Genomic DNA, 20,592 nt, shown 5'->3' with positions numbered 1-20,592 from the left:
ATCCTTATCCCAATTCTGCCTCTTTCACAAACAGGCTTGGGATTCCCCAGGATAGTGATTTTTCTCACACAGCTCTTCCCAAACTAGGTCAGCTACCAGATGGCCTTTTTTTCCTGTTTGCACCCAGCTTCTTACTTCTGTTGAAACCAAATAGCCTACTTGGCTTTAGAATCACCTAGGGAGTTCATAGAAACATAGTCCTAGGATGCCTTAATTATAACTAGGGAAGGACAACCAGGACTTTGTCTCAAGGCACTGAAATTTAGAAGGATGATAGCACCCACAGTCCTTCAGCAGCATAGAGAAGAGGGAGGAAGAAGGAGCTTAATTAGAAAGATTAGTTAAATGACTAATATGGTAATATGTTTTGCCTGATTGAACATGTATATCCTATATTACATTGCTTACAGTCTCAGGGAGGGAGGGAGAGAGAAAAATTGGAACTCAAAATCTAAAAAAAAAATGAATATTAAAATTTGTCTTTACATGTAACTAGGGAAAATAAAATATTATTTGTAAAAAGAAAAATTAGTTAAAATAAGAAACTGTGAGGCTCCATCCCAAGTGAGTGCCTGATGGATAACCCCACAGTTTCTACCACTGAGATTGAAGACCATTTTGTACTATCTTCCCTAAGACAAAAAAAAAAATTCTCTAATCATGCCTTTAATGGAAGGGACCCTAGAAGTCATCTGAAATAGGCCTCCCACTTTACAGAGGTAGAAACTGAGAACCAGGGAGGTGAAGCTCAGCCCAGACACGTCTGGTTTGACTCACTGATGCCAACCTCTCATCGCCAGCTGCCGTCAGCACCTTGGACAGAAGCCATTTGATAGGGAGCTGGGCTTGGCACGTTTTTCCCCCTCTCTGTCGGGATGTCTCAGCATCTTTGGCTGTTATTTGTTGCCCCAGCCGTGGAGAGCTGGTGTGAGAAATGTCTCTAATTTGTTTTAAACACACTTCTCGCTCAATCTGCTGCTGTTTCAAGAAGTGTGATCAGTGGCAGAGCTGCTAATGAAATGTCTGAAGGGGCTCGTTAACTGTTAGTGATTCACTTCTTGAATTGGGTCCAATGGGGCTTGTAGATGGCACTGCTCCCCCTAGAAACAAATGGCTCCATCTACAAACAACCCAACCAAAGCTGAAACATTGAACCTGACCTCACTTTACAGAAGAGGAAACTGAGGCTCAGAAGGAGGAGGAGACTTCTTTTTTGTCTGCTTGGGAGGAGAAAAATTTCTCCCCAGGAAGATTCTAAACATTTTGATCTTTTCCCTTCAAAAGTCTGTGGATGATATTTTATCTTTTCAAAATGAAGGGCCAGAGCCTTTGTCTCTGTGGTCCAGACTTCTGGCATCTGAAGGTAATATAGTAACGGCTGGCAGCTTATTACCTAGGTCAAAGGAGTCACTAGAAACCACTTCCTTATGGGGGCTACTGTCTAGTCATTGGCCCAGAGGACCATAACTTTCAAGCTGGAAGGGTCCTCAAAGGTCACTGAGTCCAACCTTCTCATTTAATCAATAAGAAAACAGAGGCACAGACAGGTTATGAGACATGCCCATGGTCACACAACTGGTATGTAACACAGGGTTATAGATCAGGGAGGTTCCTCAGAGATCACTGAATCTCACACCTTACAGAGGAGGAAGCAGAGATCTAGGCAGGTCAAATGACTTACCCACAGTCACAGAGCAACTAAGCCTCTGAGGCAGGCTTTAAACCCTAGTTTTGGACTTCCTGATTCTCAAGGTACATGGCTTCCCCCACTATGCCACATAACTCTTGGAGAATAAGGGAACAGCAAGGTAATGAATAGGGCTTTAAGGTCTCACCATTCCATACCTTACTGAAAGAACAGGGAATATTCAGAGAAGACTTAAGGAGGAAATGATGACTGCCTTCAAGCATTTGAAGAGCTGTCACAAGGAAGAAGGATGTGACTTTTTCCTACTTGGTCTGAGAAGAAAGTACCATGACCTCTTGATGGAAATTGCAGAGGGTCAATTTAGATTAATGTAAGGAAACATTTCCTATCAAGGAAAGTAGATTGGGAGGTATGTCTCCGCAGAGTTATGTCTCGGCAGAGGTATGTCTTGGCAGAGATATGTCTGGAGTGGCTTGCCCTCATTGGAAGACTTTAATCAAAGGTTGAATGACCACTTGCTGGGCATTTCCTAGAGGGAGTTCTTGGCCTCTATGGTCCCTTCTAACTCTGAGATTCTGCGACTCTATGACATGATCTCTTTCTGGAAGAAAAGGACAGTTTCATAGACTGGTAGAATCATAGAAATCCAAAGCTGGAAAGACAAACCAATTCCTTTCATCTTATGAGAGAGGAAGCTGGGACTCACAGAGGTTATAGGACTTGTCCAAAGCTTGAGCTTCTCAACTGAGCTGACTCCCTTTTTTGTTATGAGACAATATTCCCAGTATGAGAAGAAAAAGGAGTTTGAATCACTCTTATCTGTAGCTGTTGATTCTCTCAAGGATGTGAAAGCCCTTTGAAAGCAAACATACTAGGGGAAAAGAAGGGTTTTTAAATAAATCATTGTCTTATTAAAAAAAAACAACAGAAAAAGCAGAAAGAACTAGGTGTTCCATGGACTCGTTTCTCATCTAACCTTAAGGACTAATTGAGCATAGCCTCAGACCAAGTGAGACCTGGGAAAGACCTTAGCTTAAAAAGGCCAAGGTCTCCCACTGCATTTGGGGCCATCTCCAGTAATCTTGATCTATGTCTTGCCACTGGACCCAGATGGCTCCTGAAGAGCACAGCCCTGCCTCACTTAAACCCAATTCACTTGCAAGTCATGACATTACCTTCTTGATGTCATGGACCTCTTTGAGAATAAAGTACAAACAACAACAAAGCACTGTTCTAGTGATTTGCAGCCCAACTCTGTGTCTAATTGACTGAATAAACTTGGACAATTCATTTAAAATTTCTGGGTCTCAATTTTCTCATCTGTAAAACAAAGGAAGAAGTCTTTTCTCTAAAGTGACATCATGGCAGGTCATTCGGTCAGTCAACAAGTATTTATTGAACACCTGCTATGTGCCAGACACTGTGCTAAGTGCTGGGCATGCAAAGAAAAGAAAAACCAGACCCTGTCCTCCAGAAACTCCCAGTCTAATAATGTCAGAACATTTCAGTTCATTTCTCAGCCTGGCATGGTGTATGGATTGCTGCTCTTGCAGCCAAGAAGGCCCTGGTTCAAATCCTGCCACAGAGGCTTGCTACCTAGGTGATCAAGTTACTTACTCTCCCTGGTACTCAGTTGGGGTTGGCCTAGATGGGCTCTAAGGTCCCTTCCAGTTCTGGATCTGTGACCCAATGAGCAAATCTCCTGAGGAATGGGGAGCAAGCTGTACCATTTCCTTCCCAGGGAAGAAGCCCCAGTGACCTAAGACCCTGGGATCCCTGCCCAGAGGCCTCTCCTGAGAATTTGCCAGGTGTTTGATCCAAAGGTGGGGCTGGGGTGAGGAATGGGTCCAGAATGCTTTATTCTGGAGGTCCTCTAGCATGTTCTCAACAGCCTATTATGTGTATTCATAAGCCTTGACTCCAGACAAAACCCTAGGGCAGGACTTATTCCTGACAGCTGCTAGAGTCTTTCCCTCTCTGGTTATGTTCCAATTACTCTGTCCATATCTCCCATGCACTTACTTAGAAGGGAGCCATCTTTTCCATGAGAACATAAACTCCTTCAGGGCAGGGGCTGTGTTTCTGCCTTTCTTTGTGCCTGACACATAGTAAATACTGAACAAATACTTGTTTATTGAAAAGGGAAGGGGAATGCTTACCTCAGCAAGGACAAAGACTACCCCATAAATGCTTAACTTACTTGGAAACTATGCAGCACGGCAACGTTGATCTCAATCACCGCCCTGTCTTTCCAGAGAGAAGCCAACTTGTGTGTTTCCAGACCCATCCTCCTTCCAACTTCCTGCAGGGAAGCAAGATGACAGGGGACAGTTAATCCCTTTAGAGCAAAGAAACCAAAGGGAAAAGAGTCCATGTATACAATATATATATATATATATATATATATATATATATATATATATATATATTACTAACATCTCTTTTTGTGGTGTCAATGGACTGGAAAGTAAGGGGCTATCCATCAGTTGGGGAATGGTCAAACAAATTATACCATGTGAATTATGGCATTATTCTTCCATAAGAAATGTCAAAAGGGACAGATTCAGAGAAACCTGGGAAGACTTAAATTAACAGATGCAGAGTGAAGTGAGCAGAACCCAGTGTACAACTAAGACAATAACAACATTATAAAAATGAACAGTCTTGGAAGACTTAAGAACTGCCTAACACAATGATCAGCCATGATTCCCAAGGGCCAATAATGGAGAATGCCGTCCACATCTAGATGGAGAAAAAAGAGACTCATCATGCAGAATGAGATACACATTTTTGGTCATGGCCAATGTGGGTATTTGTTTGGCTTGGCTATGCATGTTTGTTACAAGGGTTTTGCTTCTTATTTTTCCTTTCCTTTTCCTTTATATCAAGGGTATAGCTATGTTTCTCTTACCTCCAGAATATTGTACCTCTGGACATCACAGAAATCTCGGACACCAATTTCAGTCCCCATGTACCAGCCATTGAATGGGCACCCAGGAAACTCTAGGCCACCCACTTCCAGGAGCATGTTGGCCACAGCGGGCAGAGCATACCACTTCAGATCCAACTCCTTGAACCATTCATACCTGTTGGGAAAGGAGGGGATGTTGCAAGTCAAAGGATCTGGCTTCAAACACTGCTTATTTTCAGTGCAAACCCAGGTAAATTACTTCTCTCCCCCTCCTCTGGGTGTCCATGTCTTCATCTGTAAAATAAGGAGGTGGGACTAAAGGCTCTAGGGAGGCCATGTGGAATAGTGGGAAGAGCCCTGGTTTGGGAGCCTGAGTTCAAATTTCAGCACTGCCATGTGTTTCTTATGTGAGCAAAACATTTAACCTTTCTGTGCCTCAGTTTTCTTATCTGTGAAGTGAGGGGATTTGATCTACGACCTCTAAGTTTTCTATGATTGTATGTCATCCCTTTTTGGCCAGAGATACTTTTAGAAGGACACCACCAAGAAAACTCTCTGCCTTTGGACCAGAGAAGGAATGTTCTTCAGTGGCCAGAGCTCTGGACCTGTAGTCAGGAAGACATAAATTCGGATCCTACTCTCTGACATCCTCTTGAAGTGGTCATCTTCTTGAGGGGAGCGATTATTTGGGCCTTTTTTTGTACCCTAGTGTTTACTACAGTGGCTGGCCCAAAATAGGTATTTCATAAATGCTAGTTGACTTGACCATTACTTAGTTCTATGACTTTAAGCAAGTCCCTGAGCCTCAACTTCCTTATCTGTAAAATGGGGATAAAAATAATAGAAACAGACAATACATGATAGGGAAAGAGCACAGAACATAATGTAATTTTATTTTTTCCAAAGGGGTAGGAGTAGAAGGAAGATAAAATAAATATTTCATAAATATTTCTATATCTCTCTGTATCTCTCTCTGTATATCTATCTATCTATCTCTATCTATCTATCTATCTATCTATCTATCTATCTATCTATCTATCTATCTATCTATCTATCTATCATCTATCATCTATATATATATATATATATATATATATAATTATAGGGTTTTGGGTCAGAGGAACTGAATTCAAATCCTGACTTTCCTGTGTGAGTTTGGTATAGTCACTTAATAACTTCCCTGGGTTTCAGTCTCCTCTTCTGTAACATTAGAGGATTGGACCAGATGTCTTTTGATAATGTTTCCAGCTCTAACTCTTTGATTGTATGACCTTTTTATCTCTAAATCCACAATGTTTTCATCATATGCTTTGGAATACCCACCTCACAGGGTCCTTGGGATGCTCCATTGGCATAAGATACCTAAAACCCTTGGTCAGTCTTACAGCACCGTCTAAATGTTGGATGTTATTAAGATCAGGCCAGGAGATTTTAGCTGCCTGAGGGGGATTGAGATCACTTTTCTTTCTTTCCTATTAAAAATCTTTGGTTTCTTCATATTTCCCCTTGGTACTCAGGATGAGGCCATGCATATGGTCACTCAAGCAGGGTCATTGATGGAATAATGGATGGGGGTTTTTAAAGCTAATTCCTGAGATTGTATTCTCATGGTGCTGCAAGGACCAGGGAGGGTAGGCAGTGACTAGGGAGATATCCCCCTCGTATTGGCATCATGGCAGAAAATCACAGTCTCTCTCACCCTGGTTACAGCTCTAAGAGGACCTGACAGAAAGGCGCAGTCTCCATTTTGGGTCCCCAGAGGGCTAAATGTGAATGAAAGTGCCTCCAAGGAGGGGGTGACTAGGTGGTGCAGTGAATAGAACACCAACCCTGGATTCAGGAGGACCTGAGTTCAAATCTGGTCTCAGACACTTAACACTTATGAGCTGTGTGTCCTCGGGCAAGTAATTTAACCCTAATTGCCCTGCCTTCCTCCTTCCAAAAAAAAAGTGGCTCCAAGGGATGCTTGGAGAGGGGATCCAGGAGAGGGTGGCAGGTGGAGCAAAAGAAGCCTCTCTCCAAAGTCTTCCTCATCTTCCACTGCTCCCATGTACATCAACACTCTCATATTTATTCACTCCAAGATGAAAGTACATAATTACTAGAGAAGGTAACTGAGATATGGCATTCTATGAAAGGAATTTCCTCTTGGCTTTAATTGGGTGTCATTTCAGCTTTAAGGGAAAATCATTGCAAGATACTTTGGGGGCTGAGACTTGAAACCTATAAAGGTATGCTGGTGGGGGGTGGGGCATGCAGTTAATTCCAGATTTCCGATCCCTCTACCCAATTCACTTACTTAGGATGTTCTATAGGCACCTCAAGGACAAGGTCTTTCGGGATGTCAAACACCTCTGGGTCCTGGCCATTGGCTTGTAACACGAGAGGCAAGATATCAAAACGGCCATATTTTGGCACCCATCCCAAGTCTATACACAGCTGGAGATGGAGAGAACAACATAGTGATTGACATTGGTGGTGATTGGGCATTGAGACTCCTTTGGGGCCCTCTTGCTGCTTGTCCTGGGACCTCCCACCCCTTGCCCCTTTCCATTGGATTTCCCCCTGGAGTTGGAAAGCATATACACACCTGGGTGAACTCAATGCTGGCAGCATCTCCTACAATGGAGCCATCTGGCATCTGATAGCCAGCATATCGAAGGAGCTGAGCATTCCAGACCCGGAAGTCATGTTTCCCATCACTCCGCTGGGGGAAGATGGTAATGGCTGACCTGCCCAGAAAAAAGGAAGAATGTTTATTTGGAAAGTAATATTGGCCTCCAGTCAGATCTCCTGGAAACTGACATAACTAATGGGAGTCCAGGAAAACAGACCACTAAGGAGGGTGATGGTCCCTCTTGACCTTCACAAGGAGGGTTGGACTCAGTGACAAGAAAGGAAATAATTTCTACTTTGGGGGTGAGGTTTGGAGAGGAGGAAGCAGTTATAGCTCAAGACCCTGGAGACTTGACCTCATGGCCTGCCTTCCTCAGCTTTTGTTCTCTTGTGATGCTTGCCCTACTCTGGTTTTCAAGAGGGATCCCAGATAGATGTGATGCTGAAGAGGATCTCAGAGGTCATCCAGCCTTCCCAGCTCATTTTACAGATAATGAACCTGAGGCCCAGGGAGGGCATGACATCTAGGTCCCTTAACACACTCGGGAAGTTTCAGAGGTGGAATACAAACCAAGATCCTGTCTTTCCTTAGTCAACATTCCTTCCACCATGTTATTAAATCAATCTTTAACCATTTAGTAAGTGACTACTGTATGCTTGCCACTGAGCTAGCCTCTGGGCAGACAAAGGCAAAAATCAAATGGTACCTGCCCTCAGGGAACTTAAATCCTATGAGGGAGACAACACATACAGACATAAGTATAGGATGAAAAAAATAGAAAAGATACAAGATAGTTTAGGGCCACATAATGAGGAGATTGTATGAGATAACCTCATATGTTCACAGGGTCACAGATTCAGAGCTGGAAGGAAGCTCAGTGGTCATCTAGTTCCCTAGTTTCTTTTTACAAATAAGGAAACCGAGTCACATATAAATGAATTGACTTGACTAAGGACACATGGTCAGTAACAGACCCAGGATTTGAATCCATGTCTCCTGACTCAAAAGTCTTTGGTTATTCCATTTTGTTATGTTGATTCTGCCTCTGTATCTGTATGACCTCTGGCTTCTTTGGTTTATGGTGTGAGGAGTCAGAGGATGGCATTAATCATTGTCTAACACAACCATATCAGTTCTGGATTCGTTAAGCGACAGAATTCCAACTGGTAACTAATCCCAGGCAAAAAGTGCCTTGAAGGTCACTGCATTTGCCTCTCTGCCTTCACCAGCTGCCAAAATGATCTTCCTAAAACAGAGCTCTGACCATGTCACTGCCTACTCACTAAGTACCAATCACTCTCACATCCAGGGACTGCTACAAAATCCTGTTTATTTTTTAAAGCTCTCCATTGCCTGGCCCCCCTTCCCTTCTCAGTCTGCTTACATTTACCGCCCTCTATGCAGTGATACTGGCTTGGCTGTTCCTTAAACAAGACACTCTTTCTCCAGGCTCTGTTTTCACTGGCTGTTCCCACATGCTTGGAATTCTCTCCCTCTTGGCTTCTTCAAATTTAGCTTAAATTCCACCTTCTACAAGAAATCTTCCCTGGTTCCCCTTCTTGTCGGTGCCTTCCCTCTGAGAATACCTTCCATCTACACTGTGCATATGCCATAGGTACATAGCTGCATGTTGGTATCCTCATTAGGTGGTCAGCTCCTCGAGGGCAGGGACTGTTTTTGCTTTTTTTTTGTATCCCTAGCACTTAGTGCCTGGTACATAGCAGGTGCTTAATAAATGCTTATTGACCAAAAGACAAGACTTCATGCAGAAAGCAATTCACCCTTAGCTTACAAATCCACTCCATAGCCACCTCCAAAGAAATATATTGGGGCAGCATGGCACAATTTGGAGTCAAAGAACATAAGGTCAAATCTTGGCATTGTTATTTAGTGCCTCAGGCCAATCATATGACTTTCCTCAGTTTCCTCTTCTATAAAAAACAAGAGGGTTGGACTAGATGACCTTGACATTTCCTTCCAGCTCTAAATCTGTGATGATTCTATGTTTAAACATCCTCAGAGCCTTCTCATCTAGAAGTTATTAAATGAAAATCCAAACTATAAGTTTTTTCTTCCTTCCTTCCTTCCTTCCTTCCTTTCTTTCATTTCTTTCTTTCTTCTCTCATTTTCTTTCCCTCCTTCTCTCCTTCCTTCTCTCTCTCTCTCTCTCTCTCTCTCTCTCTCTCTCTCTCTCTCTCTCTCTCTCCTCCAAATGACTCCAAGCTAAAGAGAGAAATCAAACAGACATGGAGATAGTGAATGCCAGGGCAGGGCTAAGCATCCTATTTGTCAGGGAATCTTATGTCCTTTTCTTTCTATCTTCATTTCCCAGACAACCCCGGGCTGCATCCCTGGGCTGCCTTTCCTATAAACATCTCACCTGATATTCCCATTGTTGGTTGCATAGCGGATATGCTGGCAGATGTGCTCAAACATCTCCTTGGCTGTTGTGCAGGTCCGAGCATCAAACACCTACAGACCCCAGCAAAACCCAAGACCAAGGTCATCAATAACAGTATAAATCTGGGTCCTCATCCAAGCATTGTCAGAATCTAACAAGTCACTTGAGGCAACTTCAACATCTATATGTTTGTATCACATCATAGCACGAATAGCTTCCAAAGCAGCAGATGTTTTAAACAGCTGGAAAATGAAAACCCTGCCCTCCCAGTGCATTCCACCTCATTCCTGATCATTGTCATTCTTTTCCATAGTTCCTTTTAAATAGAGAAATGCCCACTGTGATTTCATTGGTATCAGGAACTTCCAGATGAGGAAACGCTTGCAAATGCAGATGAGTGGCTTCCCTTAGAGAATTGCCTGGGACGCTGAGGGTTTAGATTTGTCCAGGGTCACACAACCAGTATATATAAGGGGCAGGATTTGAACTCAGATCTTTATGACTTCAAGACCAATTCTCTACTATGTATTATTTTCTCTCACCATCTACATAGTGAGCACTTAATGAATGTTTGATTAACATCCAGATGTTATAGGGATGACAGTGTTAGTATTAGATAATATTACAAATCAATTACAATATTGGAGTGTCTACTTTGACAAATAGCCAATGATGCATATCCAGTCAGAGGTGCTGAATGGCAAAAGGGAGCCAAAGTGAGTAAAAATTCCTTGGGAGCTGATATTTAAAACTCAGCACCCTAGACTTTGGACCAAGGATCTATGCCGCTCTCATGTGTCCTGGGGGAGCTGTCCCAGGGTGCCTGAGTGCTTCCCCTCCCTTCCCATTGAGATCACAGCCTTCCCATCTCATTCCCAGGAAGTTCACCTGCAGGTTTGACCACTGGATCCTCCCAATGCACCGAGGGGCATTTCTCCAGGCCTGTTTGGTTGCATAAATGAGCTCATCTTCCGTCAGCTGGTAGGTTCCTGTTGTTTCTATCTCCTTTGTTACTGCTTCCACTCTGGCCAAATGCTGCTCTATTTTTGCCCTACAGAACAGGAAAAGATCAGGAATAGAAACAATAGGAACTGACTTATTTCCCGCCCTGGGGATCTGTGATTTCAACCTTATGGGAGAAGTCCCTGTGTGGAAACTCTCTTCACCAGTGCAGATGTGCAACTTGCCTGTAACATACATCATAGAGAGTCGAGAGGGGCACTGAGAAATTCAGTGACCAGCTTGTGATCACCACAATAGTGGGTGTCAGAAGCAGGATGGTCCCCATGCTCTCAGACTCCAAGGTCAGACTTCTATACACTACACTGTGCTATCCTTCACTAAGGGAATTCCTTTAATTTTAAATGAATGCAATCCAAAAAATGGGAAATCAAAGTATGATTTCTAGAATTGGAACCAAAATGTATCTTACAGAGAATTATCACTGGGAAACATTTGCTAGTAAGTCAATAAATATTTATTGTTGTTTTCATTGTTCAGTCATGTCTGACTCTTTATGACCCCATCTGGGATTTTCTTAGCAAAGTTACTAGAATGGCTTGCCATTTCCTTCTCCAGCTCATTTTATAGATGAGGAAACTGGGGCAAATGAGGTTAAGTGACTTGCCCAGGGTCACACAGCTAGTAAGCATCTGAAGCTGGATTTAAACTCAGGTCTTCCTGACTCTAGACTCAGCACCCTATCCACTCTGCCACTCAGCTGCTCCAAATATTTATTAAGCACCTACTATGTGTCAGGCACTGTGTTGGGGGTACAAAGAAAGGTAAAAGACATTCCCCTCTCTTGAGGTGCTTACAGTCTAATGAATCCCATCACCTCAAAACCTAGCATATTTACCAGGAGATTTCCATAAAATCCAAAGCCTATTTTTCTTTGTCTAGCATACAAAACTGGTGAGTGCCTCAAGGTGTGGCTTCAGGAGGAGTAAATATTTGTCAGAGCTAGTGGAAAGGGAGGTAAGAGATCAGCTCATCCAAGCCCTCAGTTTAAAGTCTGGGACGCCAAGAACCAGAGATGGGTAGTGGATGGTCCAAGTTCATACAGCTAGGAAGCTGCAGAGCCAACATTTGAGCCCAAAGACTCAAACTCCAAATTCAACACCATTTCCACTCCACACTAAATTGCTGCTCATTGAAACTTCTCTTTAGAACAGTAGAGAACCTGCTCCCAACTCCATTCTTCTCTTTGCCCCCATCACTCAGGATCATAGGATCATAGATCTTGAGCTGGAAAGGGCCTCAGGGCCCATCTAGTTCAACCCTATATTTTTATATTTAGGGAAACTGAGGCCCAAGGGAATAAACTGACTTCCCCAATGTCACATAGGTAGTAAAGCATCAGAGTCAGAATTTGAACTCAGGTTCTCTGACGAGACAGTCAGGGCTCTTTCCATCATGAATTTCATAGGGTTTTGAGTTGGAAGGCACCTTAGGCATGGAATCCAACTTCTGCATTTTACAGATGAAGACACTGAGGTCTGGGAAAAGTCAATGGCTCACCTTTGGTCACACAGGAAAAAAGGAGCAAAGCCAAGGACCCGAGCTCCTCCGAGTCCAAGCCCAGGACTCTTGCTACAGAGCTACACTTCCTCTAAGCTCCTCCAAATTCCCAATCCTAGGGTCTTGACTTTCAACTCCAAATATGAATCGTAAGCTTCTTGAGATGAGGAACTGCCGCCCCTCCCTCTATGCCATCTTCCAACAAGATGCAGAATGGGCAACTACAAATCCCTGCTGTTTGTACAGTGCAGTGAGAAGAGGACTAATTTTGGAGTCAGAGGGTCTGGATTCAAATCTTAACTCTGCCCCATACCAACTATGTGACTCTGGGCAAGTCCCCCCCCCCCCAGTCTGATTCTCAGTTTCCTCATCTTAGGGTTTGGACCAATTAATTTCTAAGCTCCTTTTCAGCCCTAAATCTATGGCCAACTGACTGAGAAATGCCTGTTGGTGTTGAATCTAGACCTGGACCTCTCAATAACTTTGTAAGCCAGGTAAAGAAGTTTGGGATCAGAGGACCTGAGTTCAAATACTGACTTTACCATTTAGCATTTATGTGACATTGGGTAAGTTAAATTTCCTGGGTCTCAGTTTCCTCATTTATAACAAAAGCAGGTGTGTGTGTTGGCAGGGGTGAGGGGAGGAAGGAGGTCAACTGGATAACCTCTGAGTTCCCTTCTAGCTCTAGAGCTATGACCTTAAAAGCCATTTAACTCCTCTGGTCCTCAGTTTCGTCTTCAGTAAAAGAAAGAGTTAAATGCAATGGCCTTTGAGATTTTTTCCAGCCCTAAAACTATGGCACTCCCCCCCCCCAGACCTCAGTGTCCTCATCTATGAAATGAAGAGATGAACTCTAAGATCCCTTTCATCCATCAATCTGGGATGCCAAGTCTACACTCTAGACTATGGTGTCCCTTAGTTTCAACACGTGCTTAGAAAAGGGTTTTTTTGGTTGCTTTCTTGATTCAGACATCAGTAAGTATCATGAAAGAGAGGATTTAGAGCTCAAATGCTTCAAAACACACACACACACACACACACACACACACACACCTTGAAGTTTTCAATCCTCACACACAGACACTTGAAATGGCAACAAGGAAAAGTATTTCAAGAACAAAGTCAGCCTTGATTACAGACAGGATGGACAAATCAGAACAAAATGGTCTTTTAGTCAATGAAGATGGTCTTGACAACCCTCCTTTTCCTCGATAAAAAGGAGGCCAGAGACAAAACACTTGAAAATATTTATCCCCAAGGACACAAGTGGAACACAGGCTCACAAGAGCATACAACAGGAAATCAACTCCAAAACAGGACTCTTGGAGGACTAATAATATCTCTTCTCCTTGTCTCCCATCCCCCACACCCCAAGTCAGACCCAGTGGATGATGGGAATGATACTAAAGATTGACAGAACACTTCTATTAATCACCCAAACCTGGGATGTATGGATGAATGAATAAAAAAGTATTTATTAAACACTTTCTATGTGCCAAATACTGAGCTAAATTCTACCCTCCCTCTACATCCCCAGAAAAAGGCACAATAGTCAATGTTCCCAAGGAACTCACTCTAATCACAGCATCTAGGCTGTAGACCTGGAAGAGAGCTCAGAGTTAACACCTATAATCCAACTCTCTCCTTTTACAAATGAGGAAACTGAGGTCTACAGAGACAAAATGACTTGCCCAAGGTCTTCATGCCTGCTCATATTAAGTGACATTTTCTATGACCCTCCCCATAAATTCACCATAGGGAGTCCATCCTGGGGCCCCTTCCTCAAATTTTCTTTTTATATCCTGAGGATTCTGCCTGTCCACCCATCATCTCTTACTGCGATCATTATTAGTATTGTTATTAATAATAGCTGTTATTGTCCTGTCCTCCATTAGCATAGTGCTTTATGCTTTTCGGAATGTTAACATTCACAAAATCTTGGTCAAAAGGATCACAGACCTAGGGCTGGAAGGGACCTCGAAGCCATCTAGTCTAATAGCCTTATTTTCAGATGGGGAAACTGAGACCCAAAGTGACCCAAAGTTATGTTGCCCAGGGAGTAAATGGTAGTATTAGGACTGAACCCTTCTACCCCCAAACACAGCATTCTTTCCACTGCACCTTACTGCCTCCATCTTATTTAATCTTTTCTTATTAAAGACTTCAAAATGTTAACAATGCCTCTTATCTCCTTCAGACTTGTGGGTTCTTGTCCTGGCTCTGCCACTTACTTTCTCTGAGATCTTAAGTAAGTCATTACCCATCTCTGGCTCTCGTTTTCCTCCTCTGTTCAATGAGAGAGGTGGACTAGATGCCCTCCAAGGTCCCTTCCAGTTCTGATAGCCTATGATGTCATAGCTCTGGAGAAAGGGATTCTAATGTTCATTTTATAGATGGGAAGACTGAGGGCCAGAAAGACACTAAGGCTGTCTAATGTCAAACAATGAATCCCAAGGTACGTGCTGCTTCTAGCATCCAGACAGAAGAAAGATGGCACCACTCCTCATCATCAGGATGGCTCCATTTGGGTTGCTTTTGCAATAGTAGGCATGAGCTATTATATTTTTGCATTATATAATTGCATTCATTACACGCCTTTACCCATTCCCCTTCTGGGGATCCAAGATGTGTAATCTACAGACACTTAACAGTTTTCCTCTGACAAACTCACTGAATTGTGCTGTCCCATGACCTGGTCTCCCTGGGCTTCATAATATTTACCACTTCTTGTGCTGAAGGAAAAGCAACAGGACTTCCCTGAGAACAGTAAGGCTAGGGAGGAAAGATCTTTGTGGATGAGGTGGAGAAATTTCCAGATCTGTAGTCAGGGAGAGTCACCTTCCTGAGTTCAAATCTGGCCTCAGATACTGAGCTGTGTGACCCTGGGCAAGTTGCTTAATCTTGTTTGCCTCAGTTTCCTCACCTGTAAAATGAGCTGAAGAAGGAAATGGCAAACCATTCCAGTATCTTTGACAAGAAAACCCCAAATAGGTCACAAAGGGTCAGAGATGACTGAAATGATTAAACAACAGCAAGAAAAGCAAGAAAGTCTAAAACTCAGAATGACCTTTGGTCACCAAGTGAACTGAAAATCTGCAGAATATTCTCAGGGAAGCTGCGTAGGACAATGGGAAAAGCAGGGAGCCTTCTGTCCAATTCTAGCACTGTCTTTTACTTCCTGGGTGACCTTGGGCAACAAACCACTTCATTTGGGCCTCAGTTTCCTCATCTGTCAAATAAGGAAAGGTTTGGACTCGATGATTTCTAAGGTTTCTTCCAATTCTAAATCTGTAATCCCACGACCTTGTAGTTCTTCCCTCTCGCAGTTCTAACTTAGCCCAGGCACACTCATTTTTAGCACTAGCTGGGCTTTGTGTTTTGGAGAGAAATGCAGCCTTGTTTGGACCACTGAGCGCCTTCGGCATCTTCTGGGCTAAGCACATGGTGGGCACCAGATAGTCAATAACCTGGTGAATGCTCTTTTCTGGAGAGAGAGAGAGAGAGAGAGAGAGAGAGAGAGAGAGAGAGAGAGAGAGAGAGAGCTAGAAAGGGGAATGATCTTACTCTTTGAAGGAGCCATAATACTGGTTGACGAAGTCAATGGCTTGAGGTAGAAGCTCTCCTGGAGGGATCGGGCTGTCTCTAGTCCCTCTCGTCATACTCTTGGGGGTCATGAGTGACCCCCGGCAAGTCTTGGACTGGCAATCAATAGCCTGAAAAAAGAGTTGATGGAAGATCAGAGATGTAGAGTTGGGAGAGACCTTTGCACCCATCCCATCCAGTGCCTTCATTTTAGAGATGAGGAAAATGAAGCACACAGAAGTGATCCCATAGTTAATAAGTGTTTGATCAATCAGTCAATCAATAAACATTTATTAAGCACCTACTATGTACCAGGGAGACAAAAAGTCATCTGATCGATCAGTCGATCAATAAACATTTTTAAAACACCTACTGTGTGCCAGGGATACAAAAAAGAGGCAAAAGATAATCCCTGAGGCAGGATTGGAACCCGTCTTCCTGATTCCAGGTCCAGTGCCCTATCCACTATACCTAGAGTGTGAGAGGAGGTCAGGGAAGTGACCCAAAGGTGTCTGTGCTCTGCTTACAGGCATCTCCTGGACACCACTTTCCCACATCCACACCTTCCTTGCTTATTCACTCCGCTTTGCCTGTTCCAGGTTCTCTGCTCCTTCCCCACATATCAAGGCTTTCTCCTTCGTTGCCTCCAGGGACACCTCTCCCCCCATCTGGTTCACCAGTCTCCTGCTTCCTAATGAATATCCTCCCTCCCAATCACAGGTTGTCCCCAGCTGATGGTAATAATAAGAGTGACAGTAGCTAGCATTTAGAGAGCACTGGAAGGTTTGCGAAGCACTTTACAATATCTCATTTGATCCTCACAATAACCCTGAGAAGGAGGCATATTTTCTTCATTTTACAGGTGAGGAAACTGAGGCAGACTGCTTAAGTGACTTGTCCACGGTCTCACACAGCTGGGAAGTGTCTTAGACTGGATTTGAACTTTGGTCCAGATCTCTGCCCATTGTAACCTAGCTGCTATAACTAAAAGGATGCAAGGTGTCATCACCTCTATCCACTCTGGGCCCTTGGTAGAGTGGAAAGGGTGTTGGTTTTGGAGCTAGAGAACCCGGGTTCGAATCCCAGTTCTTCTACTAGCTACCTGTATGACCTTGGGTAAGTCTTTTAACTTATCTGAGCCTTGGTTTCCTCATCTGTAAAATAAGGGGGTTGTACTAGGGGACCTCTGAAGTTCCTTGTCTGTCCTCCTGTGCAGCCTCAGGCTCAGAACAGACAGGAGCCCACTCCTTGTTTAGTGCCTACAGTTGAACCACTGTCTCATGTTCAAATGGTCATGTCGACAACCCCACAATCTCCTCGTTACTTCCCAGCCTGTTTGCATATGTGGGATCCAGAAGGATCTGAGGAGTAGTCTAAAGCAAACTTTACTAGCAATGAAAATGTACTGGGAAGGAAAAAAATCTTTGAACACAATCCAATAACCTGCAGACTATCTCAAACTCTGGGGTGCTCATCCTCCATCACTACAGTTCATTAAGATGTGCTAATTAGGGGTGGCCAGGTGGTGCAGTGAGTGAAGCACCGGCCCCGGAGTCAGGAGGACTCGAGTTTGGTTCCAGCCTCAGACACTTAACACCCACACAAAAACTAGCAGTGTAACCCTGGGTGAGTTACTTAACCCCAATTGCCCTCCAAAAAGGCAAAAAAAAATATGTGCTAAGGGGCCACTAGGTGGTACAGCAAATAGAGCACTGGCCCAGAGTCAGGAGGACCTGAGTTCAAATCCATCCTTAGACACTTGACACTTCACTAGCTGTGTGACCTTGGGCAAGTCATTTAACCCCAATTGCCTTGCCTTCCCCCCCTCCAAGAAAAAAGACTAACATCTGCTTCATCTTCTAGGTGGTTATAGGGTGTAATTCTCCACTGATATTCTGTTTGTGACAGGTTAAATGGCATGAGGCTGTAAGCTACTGAAGGTCAGGAACTGTATCTGTTTTTGCTGCCTTTAGGGTGGTAGCGAACCCAGGCAGGGGAGCCTCCTTGAGGCCTTTTTGAGAAGAAGGGTTTTAAAGCCTGGAGCTACTCACTGATTTGGCTTTGTGGTGTAGAGTGTCTTGGAAAGTCATTCCATTGCCCCAGTTTTTAATCCTCACGTGCCTTGGACAGCCTGATATGGTATGGGTCCCCTTCACTTGGTTCTCAGGAGACTTCTAGATAGGAGGAAACAAGGAGACAGGTCAGTCAGGGTTTGCCAAGTGTATTCCATCTAATGATAAGGTCTAAATGTTTTGGACTTGTGGGATTAATTGGCACTTAATACTGGACTTTGCACATAGAAGATGGTCAATGATTATCAATCAAACTAATGAATAAATTTCAAGAAACCTCTTCCTCTTACTGATAGGTCTTGATAGGAATAGGGATAGAGGATGCATACAGAGTGGGGGTCAAGTTTCATGTGTCATTTCTTCCCTTGAAACTTTAGGCCATCTGTACAAAGTCCCAAGTAAGAGCTCCAGGCCCTTGGGACCCAGAGTGGCCATATCAAATGTTTCTTCATTATATATTTCTATAGTAGCAGAGATTAAAGGAATTAACCTAACAGCCAATGTGGCTTAGTACTGAAACTGGAACTGAGAAAGACATTCTAAGATCTTTCCCTGGAAACCTTAGGGGACTATTTCCCTGTACCTTATGCCATGTTCTGGGAGTGCCAAGATCAAATGCACTCGGGGGAATGTTTTTCCTGAAAGAGATGGCCATGGGTGGCTACCATCACATCCAGAGATGTTGTATCTAGCATCCCAAAGGGCATGTCATCATGGTCCAGGGGTCCTTGGGTGTGGGAGGCTGGTCTATAACCTGGACCAGGAGTGAGTTAAGGGTTGTGACCCCACCACTGACCTTTGCCTCTGCCACAGGGGGTTGTTGCTGTTCATTCCAGGGTTTGCTCAGGTTGTGAGTTTTAATATCATCCTCCGTCAATGAACTGTGAAAGCAATGAGAATAAAATAATGAAGACAACAAGAGAAAGAATAATTATGCTAATAATAATCATTGGAGCTGACATTCATATATGGACAGAAACATCAATCACAAAGTACCAAGTGATAGAATAGATAGTGCTAATTCTGGAGTCAGAGGACTCAGGTTCAAATCCTGTCTCTTTATACATACACACATCCATTTCACATATACGTGTGTGTATACACACACATATATATACAGTATATATTTCATATATGTGTGTATTATATAGAGAGATATATTCTTGTCTTTTCAATTAAAATGTTAGTTTCTTGAAGTTTGAAACAAGTAGGACATATTTCCGTATTTGTATCTGCTTCCTTAGTGACTAGAACAATGCCTCGCACATAGTAAGCATGCTTATTGACTGATTGGATGATTTATGAAGACCATGGCGGGGGGTATATCAGGGACTGTGAACAGGCTTGTTGAGAGAGAACCTAGACCAATGAAATCAGAGATCTGTGGAAGTTTCAGAATAATCACAATAATATTAACTGATATTCAGTAATCAATTGGAGGAATTCATAAGTCGGGGGTTCATAAACTTTTTTCTTTTTTAACTTTTTGATCACTTTATTGTGATGATCTTCCTTTGCAGTTCTATTTTTTATGTTATGTATTTAAAAACTTGATTCAGAGAATGGTCCATAGTCTTCCCCAGACTGTTGATCAAGGGGACCATAGCACACAAGGGGTTAAGAACCCCAGATTTATATAGGGAAATACAACTTACAGATTCTTCCTCCCTAGGAAATCTAAATTGTCTGGTCTTAATCAGGTTTTTTTTTCTTTTTCAAAGAAGGAAGTAAAATTAGTGTGGCATGATCTGTTTTTGTTTTTAAAAATTGATATATATTTTTTAAATTTTATTTCTTGTTTTATTCCATAAATTAAAAATAAAATAAATATTTTAAAATGATATATTTTGCTTTTAATGTCATATTGATTTTGGAAAATCCTTCTTCTCCTCTACTTCCTTTTGAATAAAGGGGTTTTTTTTTTAAGGAAAGAACAGTTCTACAAGACCAACCAACATTAATTGAGACTGACTGTAGAAAATATTGCACACCCATCATCTGCCACCTGGGCAATAACGGAAGGCAGGCAGGGAGGGAGGCGTGTTTTCTCATCTCTCCGTCTCACCATTCTATTGCACTCAATTTCCTTTGGTCATTCTTTCTCTTTATGTTGCTGCAATCATTTTGTCCCCTGTTCTGGTCTTGCTTCCTTCCCTTCAAATCACTTCACCTATGGCTGCTGGTGCTCCTTGGGATTCTTCACAGACACTAACCTGTCTTTTCAACAGGGTTTTGAGAGGTTCTAAGGCTAGAAATGTTACCCCGTTTGAGTTTTTTAATGGAAACGTTCCTTTTGAGAAGGGAGAGGAAAGTCAATGCTACCTGAAATCTTTGTGGATGTGATTGGTTTGGGTTTGGGGTTTCAAGCTAGCTTTCTTAGCAAAGAGAGGAAACGGTGATGCAGGGAATAAGGAAAACCCCAGTTCAAATCCTGCCTCGGATACTTAGTAGCTGTAAGACCCCACCCCCTCTGTGTTTCACCTAACTCGGGAGAGTAAATCATAGACTTGTAATCGGTGTTGGCAGAGGTGAATTCTGGCCATTGGCCACACCCTGGCCAACCCAACAAGAGTCTGACATAATACTGCAGCCTCTTCAGAGGTGTTACCATACCACGGACATGAGTATCAAAGACTTAGATAATGAGCTCTGTTGGACATTTAAAGTCCTTCATGACCCAGCCCCAAACTACTGTTCCAATTGGATTCTAAATGACTCTCCACTCTCTGTCTGGTCCAGCCAAATTGGCCTGATTCTTGCTGTTCCTCACACAGAGCACTTGGTCTCCTATCTCCTGGCTTTGTACAGGCTGCGCCCCATGCCTAGAATGCCCTCCTTCCT

General features: G+C 43.1%; 1 protein-coding gene across 1 annotated transcript in view; it reads right to left on the bottom strand.

The window, feature by feature from the left end:
- The window catches only part of NOS2 (nitric oxide synthase 2), a 40,529-nt gene extending 21,900 nt beyond the window's left edge, over positions 1 to 18,629 (bottom strand). Inside the window, exons 1-9 of the mRNA XM_069089182.1 lie at positions 18,548 to 18,629; positions 17,731 to 17,853; positions 15,662 to 15,810; positions 10,466 to 10,628; positions 9,557 to 9,648; positions 7,150 to 7,291; positions 6,859 to 6,998; positions 4,560 to 4,734; positions 3,849 to 3,950 (exon numbers count right to left, since the gene is read on the bottom strand). Coding sequence (XP_068945283.1) covers positions 3,849 to 3,950; positions 4,560 to 4,734; positions 6,859 to 6,998; positions 7,150 to 7,291; positions 9,557 to 9,648; positions 10,466 to 10,628; positions 15,662 to 15,810; positions 17,731 to 17,769 — 1,002 coding nt within the window. The 5' untranslated portion in view covers positions 17,770 to 17,853; positions 18,548 to 18,629. The remainder of the gene's footprint in view (positions 1 to 3,848; positions 3,951 to 4,559; positions 4,735 to 6,858; positions 6,999 to 7,149; positions 7,292 to 9,556; positions 9,649 to 10,465; positions 10,629 to 15,661; positions 15,811 to 17,730; positions 17,854 to 18,547) is intronic.
- Between the last annotated feature and the right edge of the window lie 1,963 nt (positions 18,630 to 20,592).

Source organism: Petaurus breviceps, unplaced genomic scaffold, assembly GCF_028583685.1.
Source record: "Petaurus breviceps papuanus isolate PSGF00001 unplaced genomic scaffold, PetGlider_PUasm1.0 186, whole genome shotgun sequence".
NCBI lineage: Eukaryota > Metazoa > Chordata > Mammalia > Diprotodontia > Petauridae > Petaurus > Petaurus breviceps.
Note: the sequence above shows the minus strand (reverse complement) of the source record. Positions and strands in the feature narration are given on the sequence as shown.